Below are 21,963 nucleotides of genomic sequence, written 5' to 3'. Positions count from 1 at the left end.
ACCCCCTGACAGCAATTAATACCTTATTGCCTCTTGTCAGAACAGATTACTTTGACAAATTGGTTTAGGGTCAAGCTTCAGTGAGTCAGGTAGGCAGCACGTCTTACTTAGATATGTAATGATTCAGTTCCAGCTGAGTGAGTAAGTGAGTGAGTGAGTGAGTGACATCATGGTCATTAAATTAGCGTGTGAGGAAAGCCAAAGTGACGCAGTTCAATGCGCTTCCACTTGATGATGAGCATGGGTAGTACCAATAAACCCACAATCATGATCAGGAAAAATCTAGGATACAGAACCACAAGCAATAATAACCAGCTTGAAATACTCATATCCCCCGCCAATATGACACGTCCGGTAGTGTGAAGCACTACCGCCATTTTCAGTCGTTGCCATGGAAACTCGAAAAATATATTTTTTAAAAATCCCAAACTATCAAAAGGCACCAGGTAACCACTAGACCTATCCATGTGCCAAGTTTGGTTAAGATATCTATCATGTTTTTTCAGTTCCAGAAGCGAAATGTGATGGACGGATGAAAAGACGGACCGACAGCACCCATTCCTATATCCCCCTTCCACTTTGAGGTGGGGGATAATAATGATGAGTCATGATATAGTGTTTGCTAAATCATTTATCTCTACCAGAATATCTCATCATTTCAAACATATTGGCAAATATCATAATTATAAGTCCAAAGAAGTGACATGCAAAAGGCAGAAATATTCAGCCATGGTGAGCTCTGTCAGCTCCAGGCTACACAATGTCCAGCAGTTTCAAGTATGCCAAGCACATATCAATACATCCTCTTCAAAAGCCATTACCACCCTGAGCACCCTGCGATGATACCCTGTTCTTGTGTCACTCCCTCTATCCAGACTGACCAGTGTGTACGTACCCTATCTCCGCTGGTCAACACACTGTCAAGTGTACAAACAATGGCTATGCTTATCACCAATTATCAGACCATTCTAACCTCGAAGAATCCTCGGTGCCGACGTTGTCCTGCAGAGCAAGGTGTGAGTGTGATCCTTTGAGGAAGTCAGTAATCCAGGGGCTCGGGGACATTGGCTGGGATCAACAGGGCTAATACCCAGGGTGTGAGAGTGGATTTGAAGTGATTGAGACCACGGTGTGGGATTGTTCAATGGGGGCTTGTCAGATGTGTTTGTTGTACGAGGTTGGAACACAATACTCACAACGCGGACGTGAAATTACCATTTCCAATTTTCAGGGTGGGCCTATACAATAGAGTGTGCAATATCCAGCAATATCCAGCAACAAATGTAGGATCTTCAGGATTATAAGAATCACTTACAATTGTTACTTGGTAGCAGAGGTTCTGAATTACAGCGACCCGGTGTTACAAGGACTGTATAAGCATTGAGCATACAAAGTGAGTTCATGACCGATGTCAAAATGCAGTCTCAAGGCAATATTCCAGCTATATGACGGTGGTCTGTAAATAATCGACTCTGGACCAGACAATCCAGTGATTGACATCATGAGCATCGATCCACGCAATTGGGATATGATGACATGCATCAATCCAGTCATGTGAATCAATGTATTGTTGTCATATGAATCAATGTATTGCTGTCAGTTTAACATGAATACCCCACTCAGACACAGTATATTGACTCCGAGCAGACCAGTCCTTGTTTTAGCCCCTTTATGCCTAGCATCAGACAGGGTAACAACAAGTACATCATTTAACGTCTTTAGGTATGACGCGGCCGGGGATCTAACCCCGAACCTTCCCCTCTCTGGGCAGACACTCTACTACTAGACCATGGAGGCGGTCCTGTTGGCGTGATTCGTGTTGGACCAGTACCAGGTGTTACACAAGTGTTGTATACAGACATAGTGTATCGCTGTCATGTGAACTAGTGTACCACTGTCAGTTATGCCTACTGGCCCACCACCAGCTGTTATTACAGCCTTATATACATACATTTCGCACTCCCCACGACACCTCCTTTCTACACTGTTCAATAACCTAATTCTACTCGCATTCATAAATCATGTCACCTCAATCTTATAGTGTTGTCCTTTCATTTCTTCAAAACACACAGTCTTGTCATAAATCATAGAGTCACTGCAACAGAATGGCCATAAGCCGCTCTAATATGCTTCCAATCTCGCACAGGCTTCTAGTTAACTTTCCACACAATGGCAAGCAAGGTCATTCAAAGGAACAATTTATTGTCAGATTCCTTTTGCGCCCCCTGTGTTTAAGGGTTCGCTCCACAGGCCTGCATTGTGTCCCTGGTTATAAATCGTCTATACACACAATCCCTGGATAACAAACACACAAATGTTTTCTCTTTATAATATCATAAAGCTGTTGTTTGCACAATCCCTCTATGCTCCAAGCAGTGGGCGGGTGCTCTGTACTTATGTATTCTCCTATACAAGTGCCCAGAGACTGATCAGTCAATCAGTATATCATATCACCACTAAGTCACTTTATTGCCCAGTGTTATGAATATGTCCCAGGGATTTACATTCAATGGGTATTCCGAGTACATATTTTCAATATTGCCGTTGTATTTGCATTAGGATTTTAATAATGATACATAAAGCAAATATTTAAGGGCATTTCTTTGCTTACAGATCATGCTAGTTGAATTGTAAATCGACAAAGCTGAAGAAAGTTGTAGACACCATAATCATTATTCATCATGGTGATCATAATATGTAACTTATTATATGTATTCAAAGAAATAATTCATAAAATACACATATTTAACATTCTGCTTTAAATCTCTACATCTTTGTTTGTTTGTTTGTTTGTTTGTTTGTTTGTTGTTTAACGCCACACTCAGTAATATTCCAGCCATATGATGGCGGTCTGTAAATAATCAAGTCTGGACCAGACAATGCAGTGATTGACATCATGAGCATCAATCCACACAATTGGGATACAATGACATGTATCAACCAAGTCAGCGAGCCTGACCACCCGATCCCATTAGGCACCTCTTACAACAAGCATGGGTTGGTGAAGACCTGTTCTAACATGGATCCTCATGGGTCTCTATACCTGTGTACTTGAGTGTCAGTTCACTGTGGCAGTCAGTTGTAATCCTGTTATACCATTCAGTTTCCGTTCGTTCTTTTTGTTTCTGATAAATGATGGTATAGAATATGTAACTGCCTCTCTCACTGTCCAAGATGGACGAGTTTATACACATCCATACTATTCCATGTAATGACTTTACATACTCTACAGCATTGTGGATCATGTCAATAGACGATACACTAAGCCATAATCCAAGTGTAGCCAATTAGTAGAATCACGATAGGTATCATTATCAATGAGCTGATGCCGGAAAGTTGTTTTCAAGGAATTTTTGTTTGTTTGTTTGTTGTTTAACATCTCACTCATGCAATATTCCAGCTATATGATGTCTATCCATAAATAATCTGGTGCAGACAATCTAGTGATTGACACTATGAGCACTGATCTACGCAAATGGGATATGATGATATGCATTAACAAAGGCAGTGAGACTGACCGCCCAATCCCATTAGTCACATCTTACGACAAGCATGGGTTGCTGAAGACCAGTTCTAACCCAGATCTCCACACGTTTTTTAAAGAAGTAGGCTGTCCAACAAAATGTACAAAACTGACATTGGTGTAGGTGCCATAGCATCTTGATGAAAACCAACTCTTCTAGTTATAGAATCAAAAATGTGGTTACCTGGTTACCATTTTGTAATCTCGGTGCACCGAATGTCTGGTGACTATGACACCCCAAATGTTGACATGATGTGATAAAACGTGTGTAATAACCTATCCGTGTTGACATCATGTTGATGCAGTAACAGGTAGATTTAACAACAAATGTGTATGTCGCCAGCAGGGCTTGCTCCTTTTAAAAGTTACTGGCCCTTTTCCAAACTAACTGGCCTACATTTAAGTGGTGGGGCTGCAAAGTGGCTGAACCTGAGGTTGCATTGACACCTAGCAGGGCTCTGAAAATTGTAGACCTCCTTAAAGGTTTTTCCTGCACTCTAAGACTAGATCTTGGCTTCCATTTTCCTTATTCCTTGGTGATTTATGAGCAAATAAACAAGTTGTTGTACATAACATAAACAAAATGGCGGCCAGTTGTCATTCTACCAAGATGATCCAATTAAAGAAATTAAACATACACAGAGAATGATTTTTTGACTAGCCAGACAGGCATTCTACTACACATTTCAGCAAGCCCTTTGTAACTTTAACTGGCCATGGGCCAAAAGGCCAGGAGTTAAATTGGCCCCTGCTGTAATGAACATTGACACTTAAATTACCATTTCCAATTTTCAGGGTTGGGCTACACAACAAAGCATGCAATATCCAGCAATATCCAGCAATATCCTGCAATATCCAGCAACAAACATAGGATCATCCGGATTATAAGAAGCTACTTACAATTGTGGCTTAGTTCCAGAGGCTCTAACTACAGCAACCCAGTACAAGATATACAAATGTCATTATAGCAGATCCAGAACAGGCGGTCTGTTTGTGAAATTTCATGGCTGACATATCCACCTAATGCTCAATTGATATGGATTTCTATGTAACAAGTACTACAACCACACAAGCCCTTGCAAGGGTATCTGTCCCATTACGCTTGCATACTATAACCATATACAACTATATACTTCAGTATCAGGATGTTGCTTACTAAAAGTACAACAATGGCACAATTCTTAAACAAAACAAAAAGTTTTTGCTGTTGATATTTAACTATTAAAGCTTTCAAGGAACAGGAAAACAATAACAAGACCAGACTTGCAGTGTTACATTGGGTCTGGCAGTGGTATCACTGGCCATGCTAGTCAGGCATTGAGACGTAATGGGATGGGCTGGTGATAACAATTAAATTAACATGACCATAACCTGGTCATGAATATAGTGTATTCTCCTCAGGGAGTTCAGATATAAATTTTGGATAAGCGGAGGCACAGTGGATAATTTAAGCATGTTTAGCAATGACATGACGAATGGTCATATATGTTTTAGCGTAGACATAGAGTGTTAGCGCCATGGTAAGTGATACATGGTAATTTATGGCAAGATTGTCACTACAACTTGTGATATCAGTTTGAATAAAGACCAAAGTATGTCCTCAAAGTCAACACACCATTATCATGATTACATTTCCTCACATCTTACAATGCCAACCAAATCTATTTCAGCAACATATTTAAGCATTCACACTTAAAATACAACCACACAGTAAACAGATTGTGTTTTTGTATTTCTGGACACACATATAACATTAATTTTCCCATTATATATGTGCTGATGGAGAAATGTAAGTTATCCAGACCATTCATTCATTTGATGCAAAGTCCAGTCATTGCACACCTAAAGCATATGGATAATCATGTTAATTACAGGTCTAGGGGGTAAGAACATGTCTGATTAGGGCTGGCGTAGTCCACCTGGGCTGCCTTACATCAGCAGTGTTAATGAGTGTAACACTAACAGGTCTGGGTCTACTACGCTAGACTCAGTACTGCTTCATGCATACAAAACAAAGGGAGAGGGAGAGTGGTTGGGTTTAACGCCGCTTTAATAGTATTCCAGTTATATCAAGGCATGTCAGCTTAATGTGGGAGGAAAGCCCGAAACAAAACAAAGGAAAGTCAAAGAGCCCTAGTCAATATTCCTAGTATTACTGCTCAATGATTTAAGAGGCCTTGTATCATAAAACAATTGTAAAAAATATTGATATTTTTTATATTTGTATTGTCATTATTAATATAATTTTATGTCATAAAAACACCCCTTGAAAAACACTGATAAAATATTTATTAAAAATATTGATATTTTTTACAAATATTTTATCAGTGTTTTTCAAGGAGTGTTTTTATGACAGATAATATTTATATTAATAATGACAATACAAATATATAATATTGATAATAAAAAGCTGCCAATAATTTTTGAACCAATATCCTGTTAACTGATAAGGAAATAAATTTGACAGCATAATTCAGATGACAAGCCATTGTGACGATGCAACAACTCACTGCTACATTAGCTTGTTCAATGGGTTCCTTCCAAGTGACTCGCTTGTTTAGTAGAGGACTACCACAGGGGCTCCGTATCGGGCTCCGGCTCGGGCTCCGGCTCGGGCTCCGCAGCCGATACCTATCCTCCCGATCCATTGAGGTAGTTCCTGTTACCTGACCATCACACTCTTGATCACTCCACTGTTAATTAGCACTCCCAACAAAGACCTCCTCTCCCAGTGTCCAGCCACACTCAAGCCATAATGTACGTTGGCTAAGTTGATGTCCCTGGCTTAGCTATGAACCAGTACCCCACACAAGTAAAGCTATTTACTTTACAGTTCTACCCTAGCCTGGCTTCACCGACTCTCCTTCTTACTCCAGCCCGGACCCATTGTTGCTACAGGCGACTCGGAATCGCCTATTCAATGCCCATGATAAATAGGCTAAAAGTTGATTCTCTTATCAGGACTTAGCTGTGGAGCGCGAAAGTTTGACTTGGGGAACAGACAGGTCCCCGCATGTAGTTCTATAACCGCCAGGCTGGTGATTGTCAACATTCTCAGCACTAGCTCTGTGTAATAGACATGTTAACATGGCCCCCAATGTCAGTACTGTGTATTGTATTGTGAAGATCTGTCCTCTGGGTGCCCTAACCTTCAGCTGTCTAATGACCTGTGTGTTATAGGTGTAAATGATGAAGTGTCTTATAGTGTCTTACAGTGTCTTATAGTGCAAACGTTTACAGTCTGATACATTTATATGCAACAGCCACCTGCTGACAACTTGAGTGGAAAAAACTTAAGGAATGTGTAACTTAATGCTTGCATGTCAGATAATATAATCCTCCACATCATTCAAGCAGAAAATCGATGATCAACCAACCCTCTTGTTGAAGCAATTACAGATGACCTGACGTCTTGATGTACTGTGTGACTCTGTTCACATGAGCAGATCTTATTGTCCACTAATTTCACAACTCCAGTTTAAAAACACTTCTTGATGGATACGATCAGGATGATTACCTGGGGTCGGAGTTCAGTTCCTTACAGACAAATTCACTAAGCTACCCATGTTTGACAGCTGTCTTTATTTTTGAGAAATAATTGAGACTTTTCTGCTCTGAAAAAATATTTAGAACTTGAGGATTGAGGATTTTTTTTCAGTAAAATGTGAAAACATCACATAATTAGGATAAACAGAGATAATATTTTAATATATTGTTACTCTATACTGTTCTTGCCAGATCTCATGAACTGATGAATATAATGTTTTACATTAATGTTTTGCCTTCTACACAGTCTTAAAGAGAGTTTGCAAGCCATATTTGGTAAGGTAATATTTTGGTACAGAAAAATGTAAAAATCAGAAAATACACACCGAAGAGTTATAGATAGCATTGTAGGACAAAATATTCAATACCTATATTCTTGGAATTGGTTTCAATTGACTGGCCCAACTAATTATCAATATTGCATTTTGTCAAATTAGCCACTAGTTTTAAATTTTTTAATTATAAACATGATAAACAAATAAAGAGACAACTTGAAATGAGAAAGTAAGAAACATGTCTTTCCTACCAACCTGACAATATCTATGAATATTAAAGTCTAATGAGACAACTGAAAACAGAAAACTTCCATGTCCGCAACGTCTCACTTTCTTGCCATACAGATGTTAAGAAAGGTTTGCAAGTGAATACAAGAAGTATTGATTAGAGCTCCAGATAAGCTCCAGATCTGCGTAAAATACGCATCAGAAATGCAGAAATAAGCAGTAAAATAAAATCCAAGCGTATCAAAAACGCAACGAACATAACAGATACGCTACAAAAAAATAAAACTTGTGCATATCATCAAAATATTGTGAAGTAACCCCGCGTATTTGATTAGCAAATCAGCAACTTATTTTGAAATTATAAACGGGCATTCCATCAACCTTGTCAAACTCCACGATGACAGTTACATCATTATCATTTGCCATCACACTTTCTTGTGGAAGTATCGTGGTATTTTTGAGTCCTATAAACATGATAAAGCTCTCGAAACCCACACGACACCAGTTGGCAGGGACTAGATGATTTTAATTAGAATAGTGTTTTAAAATATTTAACTTAAATACCCACATGTGTAAAAACTTGTGTGTAACAGAAATTTGAATACCCAGATAGAATTACTGATACCCAATGATTTTAAAATGCATGGGTAAAATACCCACAACACCAAAAGCTTATCTGGCGCTCAAGATTCGTTCCCTGTGCTCCAGTTGCAATTAGCAGGATTTCATTTAAAAACCATTTTGTGTCAGTTTCACATTCTCCAACCTGACCATCCCATTGAAATTCTTTTCTGTTAAAAATCAGGATTCAGGATAAGGAATATTTTTAAGAACTAGTTTATAATGAGCGATCACTAGTCCTTGAGCCTCGTGCAAGAAATATCAAGCTGTCTTATGCTATTAAACCACACATTTCATTCATTGATTAATAATTCAGTCATAAAATTAAGTACTTTCATATATCAATATTCATGAAAAAAATCAACAACAAATAAACACCAGTTCATCTCACCATGTTGCATATTTTTCACAATGGATCATGGTGGGACGACAATTTACATTCATTCAACAGTGGACATTACAAGTTGGAAATTTATAACTAACCAAGTTCTATTCCTTGAGGAAGTTGAGTACCAGTGTCAGCGATGAGGGAAATGCTCCGACAAATGCTGAATGTCACCACTAATCATGGTCATACCAAATTTATGTTTACTTCAAACTCGCCACACAACAAATCAACAAGCTGTTTTCTATGTTTTCCAGTTAAATAAAATTCAAATGAATCTCATTTTACCTCAGCACAACAGGCGTAATATACTAATTAAAATACTCAATCAATCAATCAATCAATCAATCAATCAATCAATCAAGAGTGAGTGCGTGCTACGTTAAACAGTATTCCAGTTATATATGGGAGGAAAGTCCGAAGTGATGCAGGTCTCAGATGTTTATTACTTTGGTGAAACCCGAGCACGGCTATGGTGCTGACAGGATTCGAACCCACAATCATAGGTGTCTGGCGTGCCCAAGGGACACAACTCTGCAAAGCGAATTGCAACGCTTCTGGGCCATCTGTGCCCCCTTAATGATAATGAAATCATTTGTTTACACTAAAATCTTACTGAATGCTGAAAGTAATTCTTCAAAAATATAGCAATAAGCTATTGATAAACTGATATACATGTTCTTAAACTCCTAATGAAGCTATTTTTAAAACAATCATCAGGTAATCTAACAGTAATGTTTTTCCACCACAAAAATTACATTAAATTCAATAAAGAAATGATGTAAGCTGTAGCATCTGCACCAAACAATAAGGCACATGTTAATAATTAAAAAAACACTTTTAGCCTAATCTGAACATAAAAGAGATCTCACCTCTTGGGTCATGACCTCGAATTGATCCAAACTCATTGCTAAATATCTCCAATCTGCACAAGGCAAAACATAGCACTACAAAAACGTCTTCACACCAAGCTGTCATTTACTGTAATCCCATTGTTTAGTCTCCAACCATAAAAAGACTCAAGCATAAACTCTTAGCTACAATTCTTGACAGTTTCCTGGCATTGTCCCCGGCTGGGAGAGTTGTGGGGAGACGGGGCTGTTCTGTGTAATCTTTGGGGGTGGTTCTGGGGGAACTCATAAGATGTCAGTGCTCAAACACGAGTTAGACGCACAGGGACTTCACGGTCACTTGGAAGACGGTCCACAGGAGAGGAAGACTCGGGAGTTGTGCGAGACTCATGTCACAATATGTGCATGGAGGTGATGTATGGGGGCAGAGTGGAGGCGAGAGTGGGGATATAGAAGGTTGTTGTGTGAGGATTATTGCAATATTACACAACTGATATCAGGAGAGAGTTCTCTTCTAGGCATGGGGTGTTTGCCCAATGTGTCACAGGTCACTACTTGGACGAACGAACCCAGGAGGACAGGGTCAGACAAGGCTACGAGCCTGTTTGACCAAGACTAGTGGAAATCAAGAGTGACTTGTTCGTTTTATACAAAATCTAATTACTTTACATAACCAACTTCTCCAAAAACAAGCCATGGACCAGTTGGATATGACCAATAGTGTCTCCCCTGGAAGGGTATGTACCACCAAACTACCTTGTCCAGTATTGCCAGGAGATGGTGAAGCACTCTCACTGGATTCATGCTGTGGCACTTGGAGGAGGCTCTCCTATATGGGATCAGTGCTGTATATCGAAACCCCTGGCACACCATACTCCAGTGAAGTAACACATGGTTTAGGGCAGGGCAGCTTGAGTACATAATAGGTTTCTACATGACTTACAACAACATGGGATGAAAGGGAGTTAGAGGTGGTCTGTGTCATTCAGTGGTGTTCGGAACATCAAGTGAGAGACTTGGGATCAACATGTTCAAGATGACATGGTGATGGCCTACCCTCAGTGCACAAGAAGTCAATGCACCAATTACAAGACTTTGGACCAACATGTTCAAGATAACATGGTGATGGCCTACCCTCAGTGCACAGGGAGTCAACGCACCAATTACAAGACTTGGGATGGGACCAACATGTTCAAGATGACACGGTGATGGCCTACCCTCAGTGCAAAGGGAGTCAACGCACCATGGACAAGACTTAGGACCAACATGTTCAAGATGACACGGTGATGGCCTACCCTCAGTGCACAAGGAGTCAATGCACCAATTACAAGACTTAGGACCAACATGTTCAAGATGACATGGTGATGGCCTACCCTCAGTGCACAAGAAGTCAATGCACCAATTACAAGACTTGGGATGGGACCAACATGTTCAAGATGACACGGTGATGGCCTACCCTCAGTGCACAGGGAGTCAACGCACCAATTACAAGACTTTGGACCAACATGTTCAAGATGACACGGTGATGGCCTACCCTCAGTGCACAGGTAGTCAACGCACCATGGACAAGACTTAGGACCAACATGACAAGAAATGGGGTATGTCCTATGTTGCTATCATCTAAAGTTGTATCTCATGTATTGATGATTCAATATCTTATCGAAAAATATTATTTCTAAGAGCACCCTTCAGGCACTATGCAGTGTTGAAATTGGGGGATCCGGGGGTCCTTGAAGTTTGCTGTGTATTGAAATCCTTAAATTTAACATAAGGGTTATGAAAATGGCCCCTTGACTTCTTGCTGATCTTCAACTTTGCCAAGGATTTATTATAATGCAGTCATTTCAGGTTTAATACAAGGAGTTTCGAAACCAAGATAACATTGACAATAAAGCTTACAAGAGAGATTGAAATATACCTTACTTATGATTTAGTTTAGTGGCTCAAGTGTTCACAATATTCCTAACAGAGCTCTAAAACCATAACCATGGTAACACACTGGTGCCTATACATTCTAATGTATAAAATTTAAATTCAAATGTATAAAATTTAAATTTAAAATCAAATTCATAAAATTTTAATTTTCAAAATAAGAGACTCATTGCCTTTCATGCTTAACTTTGAACTACTGCAGGTACAGGTTTTGAAAATGACAGAGTGCAAAAATGGACATTAGTTGGAAGTAGTCATATAAACTCTACAGTTAATGTAGTTCAGTGGGTTGTTTCCCACCTCTCAGTAGGAGAACAAGTGATGACAATGTGCAGCCAGGTTAACAGCTGATGTACAGTGCTGTACATTCCAACAATCAAGCTACAGTTTCATCAATATTATCAAGATCTAATATAAGCTGTGCTCGATAATCTTTTGTTTGAGATTGCATTATATATGTTATATGCACAGGATAAGTTAGTAATCTTCTATATGATTACAAAATATAAAAAAACAATGTCAGATTTTATGTGATATGACATAGTTGCTTTAAATCAAAATAAAGTCTCAAGCATGTTTACTTTTCTCCAAAGAAATCTTGAATGAAAATGTAGATTGAATGTTGATAGAGCCTCTAGGTTAAATGTGAGTGACCAGAAGGTCTTTCTAAAGAACATGTAAGTAACACAATCTACCTGATGTTTTGTCTCTGTAAGCTGAAAACAACAACACAAGACTGCAACACAAGACTCCAAGTCACAACAAGTTCACGTCAACATCAACAATCAAAATGATTTCATTATCTTTCATCTTACAGGTGCAATATCAGACTTGCAAGTTCTGTTTAAGGGGAAAACAATTCCAAAATATCATGACAATATTGTCATACACATGAATGATTCTACGAAGGTGTATTTATGTGTAAATCAATGATCCGTGTCATGACCTTGAACACAATGTGTGTGAAAAACAAAAATAAATTTTGGGGCAAGATGAGGTACATCCTCTTAATGTAGAATACAGCGGTAGAAACTAACACTTTTAATCCACTAGTCCTCGTAGTGATAACATATAGCAGAACCCTTAAAAATTAGAAATTTCTAGTAGTCCTTATGATACCTTAACCATATCATGCATATGGCAGTTTGGCAAGGACTCCAGGACTAGTGCCAATGCCTAGTGCTTGAATATATGAAATAAATATTACACAGAAAAATATTTCATTCTTGATCAAATCTGATTTTGCACCATAGACCCTCTTTGAATGTCATTCTCATTTAAATCAGACCTTAGTTCTTGCTATCGCTAAACAATAGTTACGGGTTCAACGACTGAATCCATACAATCTAGACCATCTATTAGCCTTTCCAGAATGTTCTTATATTCAGGTTTCAAATTTGTAATTGAGAATTTGTCAAAATATGTTTCGAAGCGTAGTCGCCAATTTGAAATTAGTGCCGTAAAGCACAAGAAAGCTGCCTTCTGATTGGTCATTCCATTGGTCGGTCAAAGTTCGTGCAAGGTCGGTCTGACGTGACCAGTAATGGGATGTCCTCAGGCCTTTGTTTAGCGGTAGCAAGAACTAAGATCTGATTTTAATGAGATTGCTTTGAATGTCAGCTTTCTGGCTTCTTGTTATAGCTGAGACAATGTAGACAAGAAAGGCAACTGACCTTCGCAGTGCCGGAGGTCTTGGCCAACTTGGACTCCAGGATGGAGACTCTCTCGTTGGCTTCTCTCTCCAGCTCCTCCACCGTCTGCACCAGCACCTGATTCTGTTCACTCAGGTCATTCACGTACGACTGCAGGATACGCACCCTCGTCTGTCAGGGGAGACAACCAGGTGTCAGCATTATCAGAAACATGACGCAGCAAATAGGGACTCGTCAATAATGGTATATCTACAGCTGGATCTCCTGCACCATGTGAACTCAAAGTTGTAATTCAAGAACAGAATGTGGGACAGGATAAACTATAAGAAATATTCTTTCAATAAGAACATCATCTTCTAAATCCCAGTTTAGGACACAACTAAGAGCCCATCTGTTCCACAAAGCATTTCACAACATACTCTGACTTTAACATGTATTTATTTAGCATGCACAGCACCACTGAACACCTACTGATGGATATCATCATTCATATTCATCATCATCATCAGTAAGTATGCTAAGCATTACCATGATTACTATTATTATTGTATTTTCTGTATTTTGATTTTGGCTAGGGTACCTGGGGTACATGTCTGTATCATCATCATCATCATCATCATCAGTAAGTATGCTTACTATTACCATGATTACTATCATTATTGTATTTTCTGTATTTTGATTTTGGCTAGGGTACCTGGGGTACATGTCTGAAGTACCTGTGCCGACGATGACCCCTTCAGCATCAGCTGAATTGCAAAAAACAACAGATGTATGGGATATTTTTCCTTTATGTTGATATTGACATACAGTCATTGCAACAAGGCTCTTGCCTGTTATTATACATATAACTTTTGTCAGTTGTAATGACGATATTCAAATGTCTTTTTATTCATTTGCTGTACCAAATATGTGTGAGGCCGCAAAGGTGACTGATCAAATTGTTCCATACGTAAAACATATTCAGCAATAGCAAATCATTTTTTCCAGAGTGCTATGCTTATGGTTATTATTATTTTACATATATATAGTAAAAGCTGCATTTTTTGCTATTTCTGGCTTAGTTTACGAGAAATATAAACAATAATCTTTACTTCTGACTATAAAACAATGGGCAGCAGAAGAGAAAATGCAATTTAAATGGAAAATAAACATATCTAGTGACAATTTATCTCAAACTTAACATTCTTATTGACCAGGTTTGTTATCACCTGTTCGTATACCTGAATTCACAGAAGAGATACTATGTACGTTTCTACTGACTGCATAATATGCTGCTGATCGTTAGCTTCACCCTTTCAAGTTGTGTATGCACTAATCAAAAACAACACGTCAGTTTGGCTGTAGCTCGTTATTATAATATCCTTTGTTATGATATACGGCTTTTCATTCTTTGATCATACAATAACTGTTGCTTCACACAAAAGTCAAACCTGTCGAAATCATTGCCCATACTGAGCAAATTCTGAATCTGTGAAGAAAAGCCCATCCCCATTTCAATACTTTTAAAGATGGAGTGTTGTTTCCCTTTAAGATAGAAAAACTCACTTTCTGCACAAGGGACAAAACAAATATTTTTGGTTAGGGTATTCTTATAATTTTCATGGGGGCAGTTGGGTAGCCTAGTGGTTGAAGCGTTCGCTCGTCACGCCGAAGACCCGGGTTCGAATCCCGACATGGGCACAATGTGTGAAGCCCATTTCTGTGGTCCTTCGCCGTGAATATTGCTGGAATATTGCTTAAAGCGGCGTAAAACCAAACTCACTTACTCACTCATTATAATTTTCATGAGTTAATTTCACGGCCTTATCATCATGATCATATACTCAAACTGGTGCCCCTATGTCTACTAATGTTAACCCCGGCCAGTGGCAAGACAGTCTCTTATTGTAAAACTAAGAGTTCATAATTATTCTGTTGGCCTGGTGATCAATGTTCTGATGATCCAGATTCTTATTCTGATATTAAAGACACTTTTCATGTACTGGACGTGTTGGAGGCAAACCTCACTCAGGTATTAGTGCTATGCTGATTAATATGATTCACACTGATCAATACTCCAATCTGGCATTTCACAGATAAACAAAGAGGGAACAGTTTCATATGGTACCAAACTCCGCCAATACCTTATCATGTGTCCTGTTTGTTCAGTGAAAGGTTTGGAATTTTTCACAAAATGTCAAACCGATCTGTGACATGAAAGTGTTTTCTTGCACAAACACAGCATACGGTTTTTGAAAGGCAAATTCTTTTCAACACCAGCTGAAACCACTGGTCAATTGTTAAATGCTGGTTTAATTTGAATTACCATATCTAGGTAACTGATAAAATGTAGTGACATATGAACAATAAAACGTCTCTGATAATTCCATATTCAAGTCATAATTTGTGTGAAAAATCATACACGTTAAACTATCAAATTTATTAGCAATGCGTATAATATATTGTGTCTCCTTACAAACTCCCCTTACAGTGTAATCTTTAATTATCAAGATGGGCCCTAATGACCATGATTACATCGACAGCAGTACACATGGTACAAGTGGGGACAAGTACAAACACAGCTAACAATATATCCTACCATGTAAGTTTCAATAAACACGGACCTGTTGCCCTAAACTTTGCCCAATGTATGTAACATGTGCAGATTTCCACTTTCAGTAACATTTACAAAACATATTTACCAATTACAACCTAGGAAAACAGGTAGAGTAATCTGTCATGTTCAGTGATCAGTATGTTGACAAGCAATGAATGAAAGATGCACCGTGTAAAACTAAAGATTGCCTACCCTTGTGACAAATAAGACCTCAAATGTCAGTACGTATCAGTATAATACTAACCTTTGATGTTTCCTCTCCTGTTTTTTCGGCTTCCTCGAGTCTTCTCAGTTTTCCTTCGTACAGACCTCTGAACTCGCCGAGCAAATTTTGCATTTGGCCACGATTCGTACCTCCGCTTCTTTCATATCTTCTGCTCACCACAGATGTTTCCGAGCTGTATCTTTCTGACATTGTGGTGAAAGTTCAATTCGTTGTACGCATAGAAATTTGTGGAGGGTATTTCAAAGGCTATCAACTACATGCTCAGTTTCAAACATCACCCTGTACCGACTCCATTTGTAAACATTAACGTCGCCATGATAGATTTTCTTGATGATATGTTACGACGATTCCGGTTGGTTCATTCGTCAGACGTACCCTTGTTAAAGAACATTGCGATTGGTCCACCTAATCGGATCTCGCTCTTGGCCTTGCTGCACATTTGATGGAACAGATAATCGCTGTTTTCAACAAGCAGATAGGGGTGTCTAAATCGAATTTCCCTTAAACAATAAACGAGCAGTTAAAAGGACACATACATTTAAACAAATCGTATGGTTTCGAATTAATATTTTACTTCCCTATACAGTTAACCGTTCATTATAGAACACCACCCCAGACCGCGAAACAAGACGCAACATGCTAATCAACGGTTTATCGACAGGTGCTACTGATAATGGAACCCTATTGTCTTTTGACAAAACATATTTTCAGCTGTTGGTATTTAAGTGAAAACGACGTAAAGAGGAAATTTATTATCTATTACAAAAATGAATGTTCTTTTGATAAAAGCTATATAGATAAATATAAATTCCAAATGTAGATCTAGATATTAATAATTAATTTACCGAATAAAACTTTTTAAAAATGATTTCGAATAATAAAACAATCATGTGAATGAATGAATAAAACTATAAATAAATAGGATGTTACAAATAAAATCTAAAATCAAAAGTTCATAAAACGATTTTTTACTAACTTTTATACATTTTGTATATTTTCCTCGGATATAAAGGACTCACTTTAATTAATCATGATAACAATTTAACAATACGTGTTAACAACTGTACATAACTGCAGCAATTATTTTTCCTTAAGGGATTTCTGGCCAGAATATGACCACGGTGACCCATGCTTTTCCACAAGAGGTGACCAAACCGGGCATGGCGTGGTTCCACAATTAATGTGTGACCTAGCTGATTGCGTTCTCGCACCCCGACGTTAAGTTATTAGTCGTTCGCACTATCAATCAATATACTTTGTCTGGTTCACACTCGATTACTTAGAAGCTGTTGCAGTTGGAAATATTCCAACTGCGGCAAAGCGCAACATTCACTCACTCGTTCACTCCTTCATGTAAATAGCGACAAACTAACACAGCTCAAGAGTATATTTTATTACCGCTTCGGTTAATCTTCACGGTGGCGCATAATTTAGAATAAACTGTAGAGCAAAAGAAAGTATACACCCATGTATGATAATAGCTAAAATGAAAGGGTTATTTATTAGTGATGTATTTGATACGGGTATCATAGTTGTATTTTGGACCTTATGTTTGCCACGTAACGTTTCGAATTGAATTCAATTTTCAAGTGTAAACTTATTTTTGCCCGGCAGTTTATTTCATTTTTTGTTTTTGTTTGTTTGTTGTTTAACGCCGCACTCAGCAATGTTCCAGCTATATGACGGCGGTCTGTAAATAATCGAGTCTGGACCAGACAATCCAGTGATTAATATCATGAGCATCGATCAACGCAATTGGGATCGATGACTTGCATCAACCAAGTCAGCGAGCCTGACCACCCGATCCCGTTAGTCGCCTCTTACGACAAGCAAAGTCGCCTTTTACTTCAATTTTGTATTAGTACTATAACGATTAATAGTATTTAACGCAAGCACATCTATTCTAGACTTTTCATAAATGTTTTATCCAAGTTTAAAAAGATATATCAAAATCTGATATATTATTTGCATCCTAAAATATGTTATTTACATTAAACAGCAGGAAACGACAGATGCTCCAATGGGCGGCTGTTAGTCTAGTGGCGAAGGCGTTCGCCCGTTACGCTGATGACCCTGGTTCGATTCCCTACATTGGTGCATAGCAGGAAACCCAGTCTGCTCTGTCCCCGCGGGTTTGAAGGATATTGCTGGAGAGGAGTAAAACACGACCAACTCACCCACTCAACACTATGCTCATGGAATCCGAAGTAGAAAAGAGTGCATGAATGAGTATGGTTTTACTCCGCTTTTACCGATATCCCTGCAATATCACAGCGGGGAACACCAGTAACTGGCTTCATACATTGCAGCCACGAGAGGAATCGAACCCGGGTCTTCGGCGTGACGAGCGAATACTTTAACCACTAGACCAGTAATGCAAAACATGATTTGTAGGGGAAGTAGTTTGTGTTGTATCTCTTCAAAGAATTTAGGTAAATTAACAGGTGATAACAAACCTGGTCAATAAGATGATGCTTGTCATCGTATGCCAATTGCGTAGATCGATGCTCATGATGTCAATCACTGGATTTTCTGGTCCAGACTCGATTATTTACAGACCGCCGTCATATAGCTGGAATATTGCTGCGTGTGGCAAAGAAAAAACAACAAAAGCTACTCTGTTTGTTCATAACGCATACAAAAAACGAAGTGAAATTGATACAGACCAGGAACTGGATATTCCGATGCTGTGGGATGATTATATAATATATAAAATTATATACTGAGGGCAAAAAATGAAGGATACCTAGTTTGTTTTTATGTAATTGAAAGAACTGTTGTTAAATTTGGTTATGTGTATTTAACCATCACCCATTCCTGCAATAATTTGTAAAAAGTAATCTGTGGCTGGGTAAGTTTGTATAAAAATAAATTGGTTCAATGAAGACTTGGGTAAAAAAGTAAGTGTTGTAAATGTGGGCCGAAAATAGCAAATCGAATGATTTTCAAAGATAAGAGGTCTAAGTATCCATCAAATGTTATGTATTTTGCAATTTTTAATTTTTGGGGGTAAAGTTTGAAATTAGATTATATTTTTAATGAAAAACACGAATAAATATTATTTGAGTGCTGACTAAGCGGCAGTAGACTAAATTATTCGGACATAATATCTCTATCTTAAGATGTTTTCAATTGAAAATCAAATATATGCTAAAATCAACCGAGTGGTGTATTAACCGACTACAAGCACATCACACATCATATAGTGACAGGCCGGTTGTAACAGTGGCGAAATAAGGTACTAATAAGGCGTGCATAAAATAAAACGTTCCATTAAACGCACAAAAAAAACGTGTATAGACTGGCTGCGTATCAATCTCATTAAAATCAGATAATAGTTCTCGCTATCGCTAAACAAAGATCTGAGGACATCCCATTACGGGTCACGTCAGAACGACCTTTCATCCAACCAATCAGAGCGTCGCTTACCAGATTATGAAAGTGACAGTCGGAATGTGTTTTCTAATCATGCAACCACGAAGGACAGTAACAGGTTTTATGATTATATCCATTACAATCTAGGCCATCCATTCCAGAATGTTCTTGTTATCAGTTTTAATTTTTTTAATCGAGAATGCGTCAAAATATGTTTCAAAACGTAGTCGCCAATTTGAAACTAGTGTCGTAAAGCTCGAGAAAGCTGCCTTCTGATTGGCTAATGTAGATTTCTTGTCAGTCATTTCATTGGTCAGTCAAAATTTGCGAAAGGTCATTCTGACGTGACCCGTAATGGGATGTCCTCAGATCTTTGTTTAGCAGTAGCGAAAACTAATATCTGATTTTAATGAGATTGATACGCAGCCAGTCTATACACGTTTTTTTATCCACAGTTTACAATGATGGCAGAAACACAATCAGTCGACGAAGATCCTCTCCCAAACTACATGGGGATACGTCTTTAGGGGGTATGTCTGCAGCTGTTACCATGGAGAAGTCCCGGTGTGCTACAGCACAGGAGGCCGGGAGGTATACCTGCAGCTGCACAGGAGGCCGGGAGGTATAGCTGCAGCTGTTATCATGGAGAAGTCCCGGTCTGCTTCAGCACAGAAGGCCGGGAGGTATAGCTGTAGCTGTTGCCATGGATAAGATCCAGTCTGCCGCAGAGCAGGAGCCCGGGGGTATAGCTGCAGCTGTTGCCATGGAGAAGACCCGGTCTGCTTCAGCACAGGAGGCCGTGAGGTACAGCTGCAGCTGTTGTCATTGAGAAGACACAGTCTGCTGCAGCACAGGAGGCCGTGAGGTACAGCTGCAGCTGTTGCCATGAAAAGTCCCGGTCTGCTGCAGCACAGGAGGCCGGGGTGAATATCTGCAGCTGTTGCCGCCGAGAAGACACAGTCTGTTGCAGCACAGGAGGCCGGGGGGTATAGCTGCAGCTTTCGTGATGGAGAAGTCCCGGCCTGCTGCAGCACAGGAGGCCGGGAGGTATAACTGCAGCTGTAACCATGGAAAAGACCAAGTCTGCTGTAGCACAGGAGGCCGGGAGGTATACCTGCAGCTGTTACAATGGAGAAGTCCCGGTCTGCTGCAGCACAGGAAGCGGATGTATATCTGTAGCTGTTACAATGGCGATGTCCCGGTCTGCTGCAGCTCAGGAAGCGGATGTATATCTGTAGCTGTTACAATGGAGAAGACCCGGTCTGCTGCAGCTCAGGAAGCGGATGTATATCTGTAGCTGTTACAATGGAGAAGTCCCGGTCTGCTGCAGCTCAGGAGACCGGGAGGAATGTCTGCAGCTGTTACCATGGAGAAGTCCCGGTCTGTGCAGCACAGGAGGCGGATGTATATCTGTAGCTGTTACCATGGAGAAGTCCCGGTATGCTGCAGCTCAGGAAGCGGATGTATATCTGTAGCTGTTACAATGGAGAAGTCCCGGTCTGCTGCAGCTCAGTAGGCGGATGTATATCTGTAGCTGTTGCCATGGAGAAGTCCCGGTCTGCTGCAGCTCAGGAGGCGGATGTATATCTGTAGCTGTTGCCATGGAGAAGTCCCGGTCTGCCGCAGCACAGGAGGCGGATGTATATCTGTAGCTGTTGCCATGCCTGCAGCACAGGAGGCCGAGAGGCAACTGCAGCTAAGCTGTCCGTTGAAGACGCTGCCGCTAACATGGCTTATGATGAAGGCGTTGCAGCCGTTGCGGTCTCAAATGTTGAATAAACAGTGATGATGCATACGAGTGAGTAGAACTCTTGATCCCAGCAGTGTCAATTCGGAGGATGTCCATTTCTAGTGTTTGAATGACATTGTTATATACTTGTTACAAGTGCTGCTCAATAAACAGTAATGTGGAATATATATAGTTCTTTGTTCTTATGTCCATGTTGTGAGTGTGCTTGAAGTCGGAAAGCGCACGTAAAATCCCCAACTTTCTTTCTCTCATGTCCAAGTTGGTATTTCTGCTATCCAAAATAATCATTGTGAGATATAAATTCGATGTTTAATCAATGCGAGAAAAGACCTCGCGCATGTGAAATTAATTTACGCTCGCATTAATTTCAAGATTCACAGTATACACACGTCAATAGAAACTGGTTCATCCGATGTAAAATATTACAATAAAATGCTTGTGATTATGATATTAACTGCAGATTGACAGTCAACAATGATACGTCATACCAGTTGCTGACATTCGCTCACTCTCTTGCAGTAAAACAAGCCCCAGCAGAAGAAGGGCGTGTACCAATAGCATTAAAATCAGATCTTAGTTCTCGCTACCGCTAAACAAACATCTGAGGACATCCCATTACAGGTCACGTCAGACCGACCTTGCGCGAACTTTGACCGACCAATGGAATGACCAATCAGAAGGCAGCTTTCTCCAGCTTTACGGCACTAATTTCAAATTGGCGACTACGCCTCGAAACATATTTTGACAAATTCTCCAAATTTGAAACCTGAACAAAAGAACATTCTGGAATGACTAATAGATGGTCTAGATTGTATGGATTCGGTCGTTAAACCCGTAACTATCGTTCGGAATACCTCGTGTTAAAGTTTTCGAGGTTGCATGATTAGAAATCACATTCCAACTGTCACTTTCATGATCTGGTAAGTGACGCTCTGATTGGTCGGATGAAAGGTCGTTCTGACGTGACCCCTAATGGCATGTCTTCAGATCTTTGTTCTGAAGG

At 39.5% G+C, this 21,963-nt stretch overlaps 1 protein-coding gene and 1 pseudogene across 1 annotated transcript in view; one reads left to right on the top strand and one right to left on the bottom strand.

Annotated features, from left to right (window-relative positions):
- LOC139454007 (uncharacterized) overlaps window positions 1-16,142 on the bottom strand; it is a 101,788-nt gene extending 85,646 nt beyond the window's left edge. Inside the window, exons 1-3 of the mRNA XM_071235479.1 lie at window positions 15,854-16,142; window positions 13,035-13,184; window positions 12,057-12,077 (exon numbers count right to left, since the gene is read on the bottom strand). Coding sequence (XP_071091580.1) covers window positions 12,057-12,077; window positions 13,035-13,184; window positions 15,854-16,024 — 342 coding nt within the window. The 5' untranslated portion in view covers window positions 16,025-16,142. The remainder of the gene's footprint in view (window positions 1-12,056; window positions 12,078-13,034; window positions 13,185-15,853) is intronic.
- Window positions 16,143-19,852: 3,710 nt separating this feature from the next.
- Window positions 19,853-20,996, top strand: LOC139447995 (uncharacterized; annotated as a pseudogene).
- The last annotated feature ends 967 nt before the right edge of the window (window positions 20,997-21,963 follow it).

The sequence above is a fragment of the Haliotis cracherodii genome, unplaced genomic scaffold, assembly GCF_022045235.1.
Source record: "Haliotis cracherodii isolate W230 unplaced genomic scaffold, xgHalCrac1.p SCAF_10, whole genome shotgun sequence".
Lineage (NCBI taxonomy): Eukaryota > Metazoa > Mollusca > Gastropoda > Lepetellida > Haliotidae > Haliotis > Haliotis cracherodii.
The sequence above is the reverse complement of the archived record's forward strand: the minus strand, read 5'-3'. Positions and strand labels throughout refer to the sequence as shown.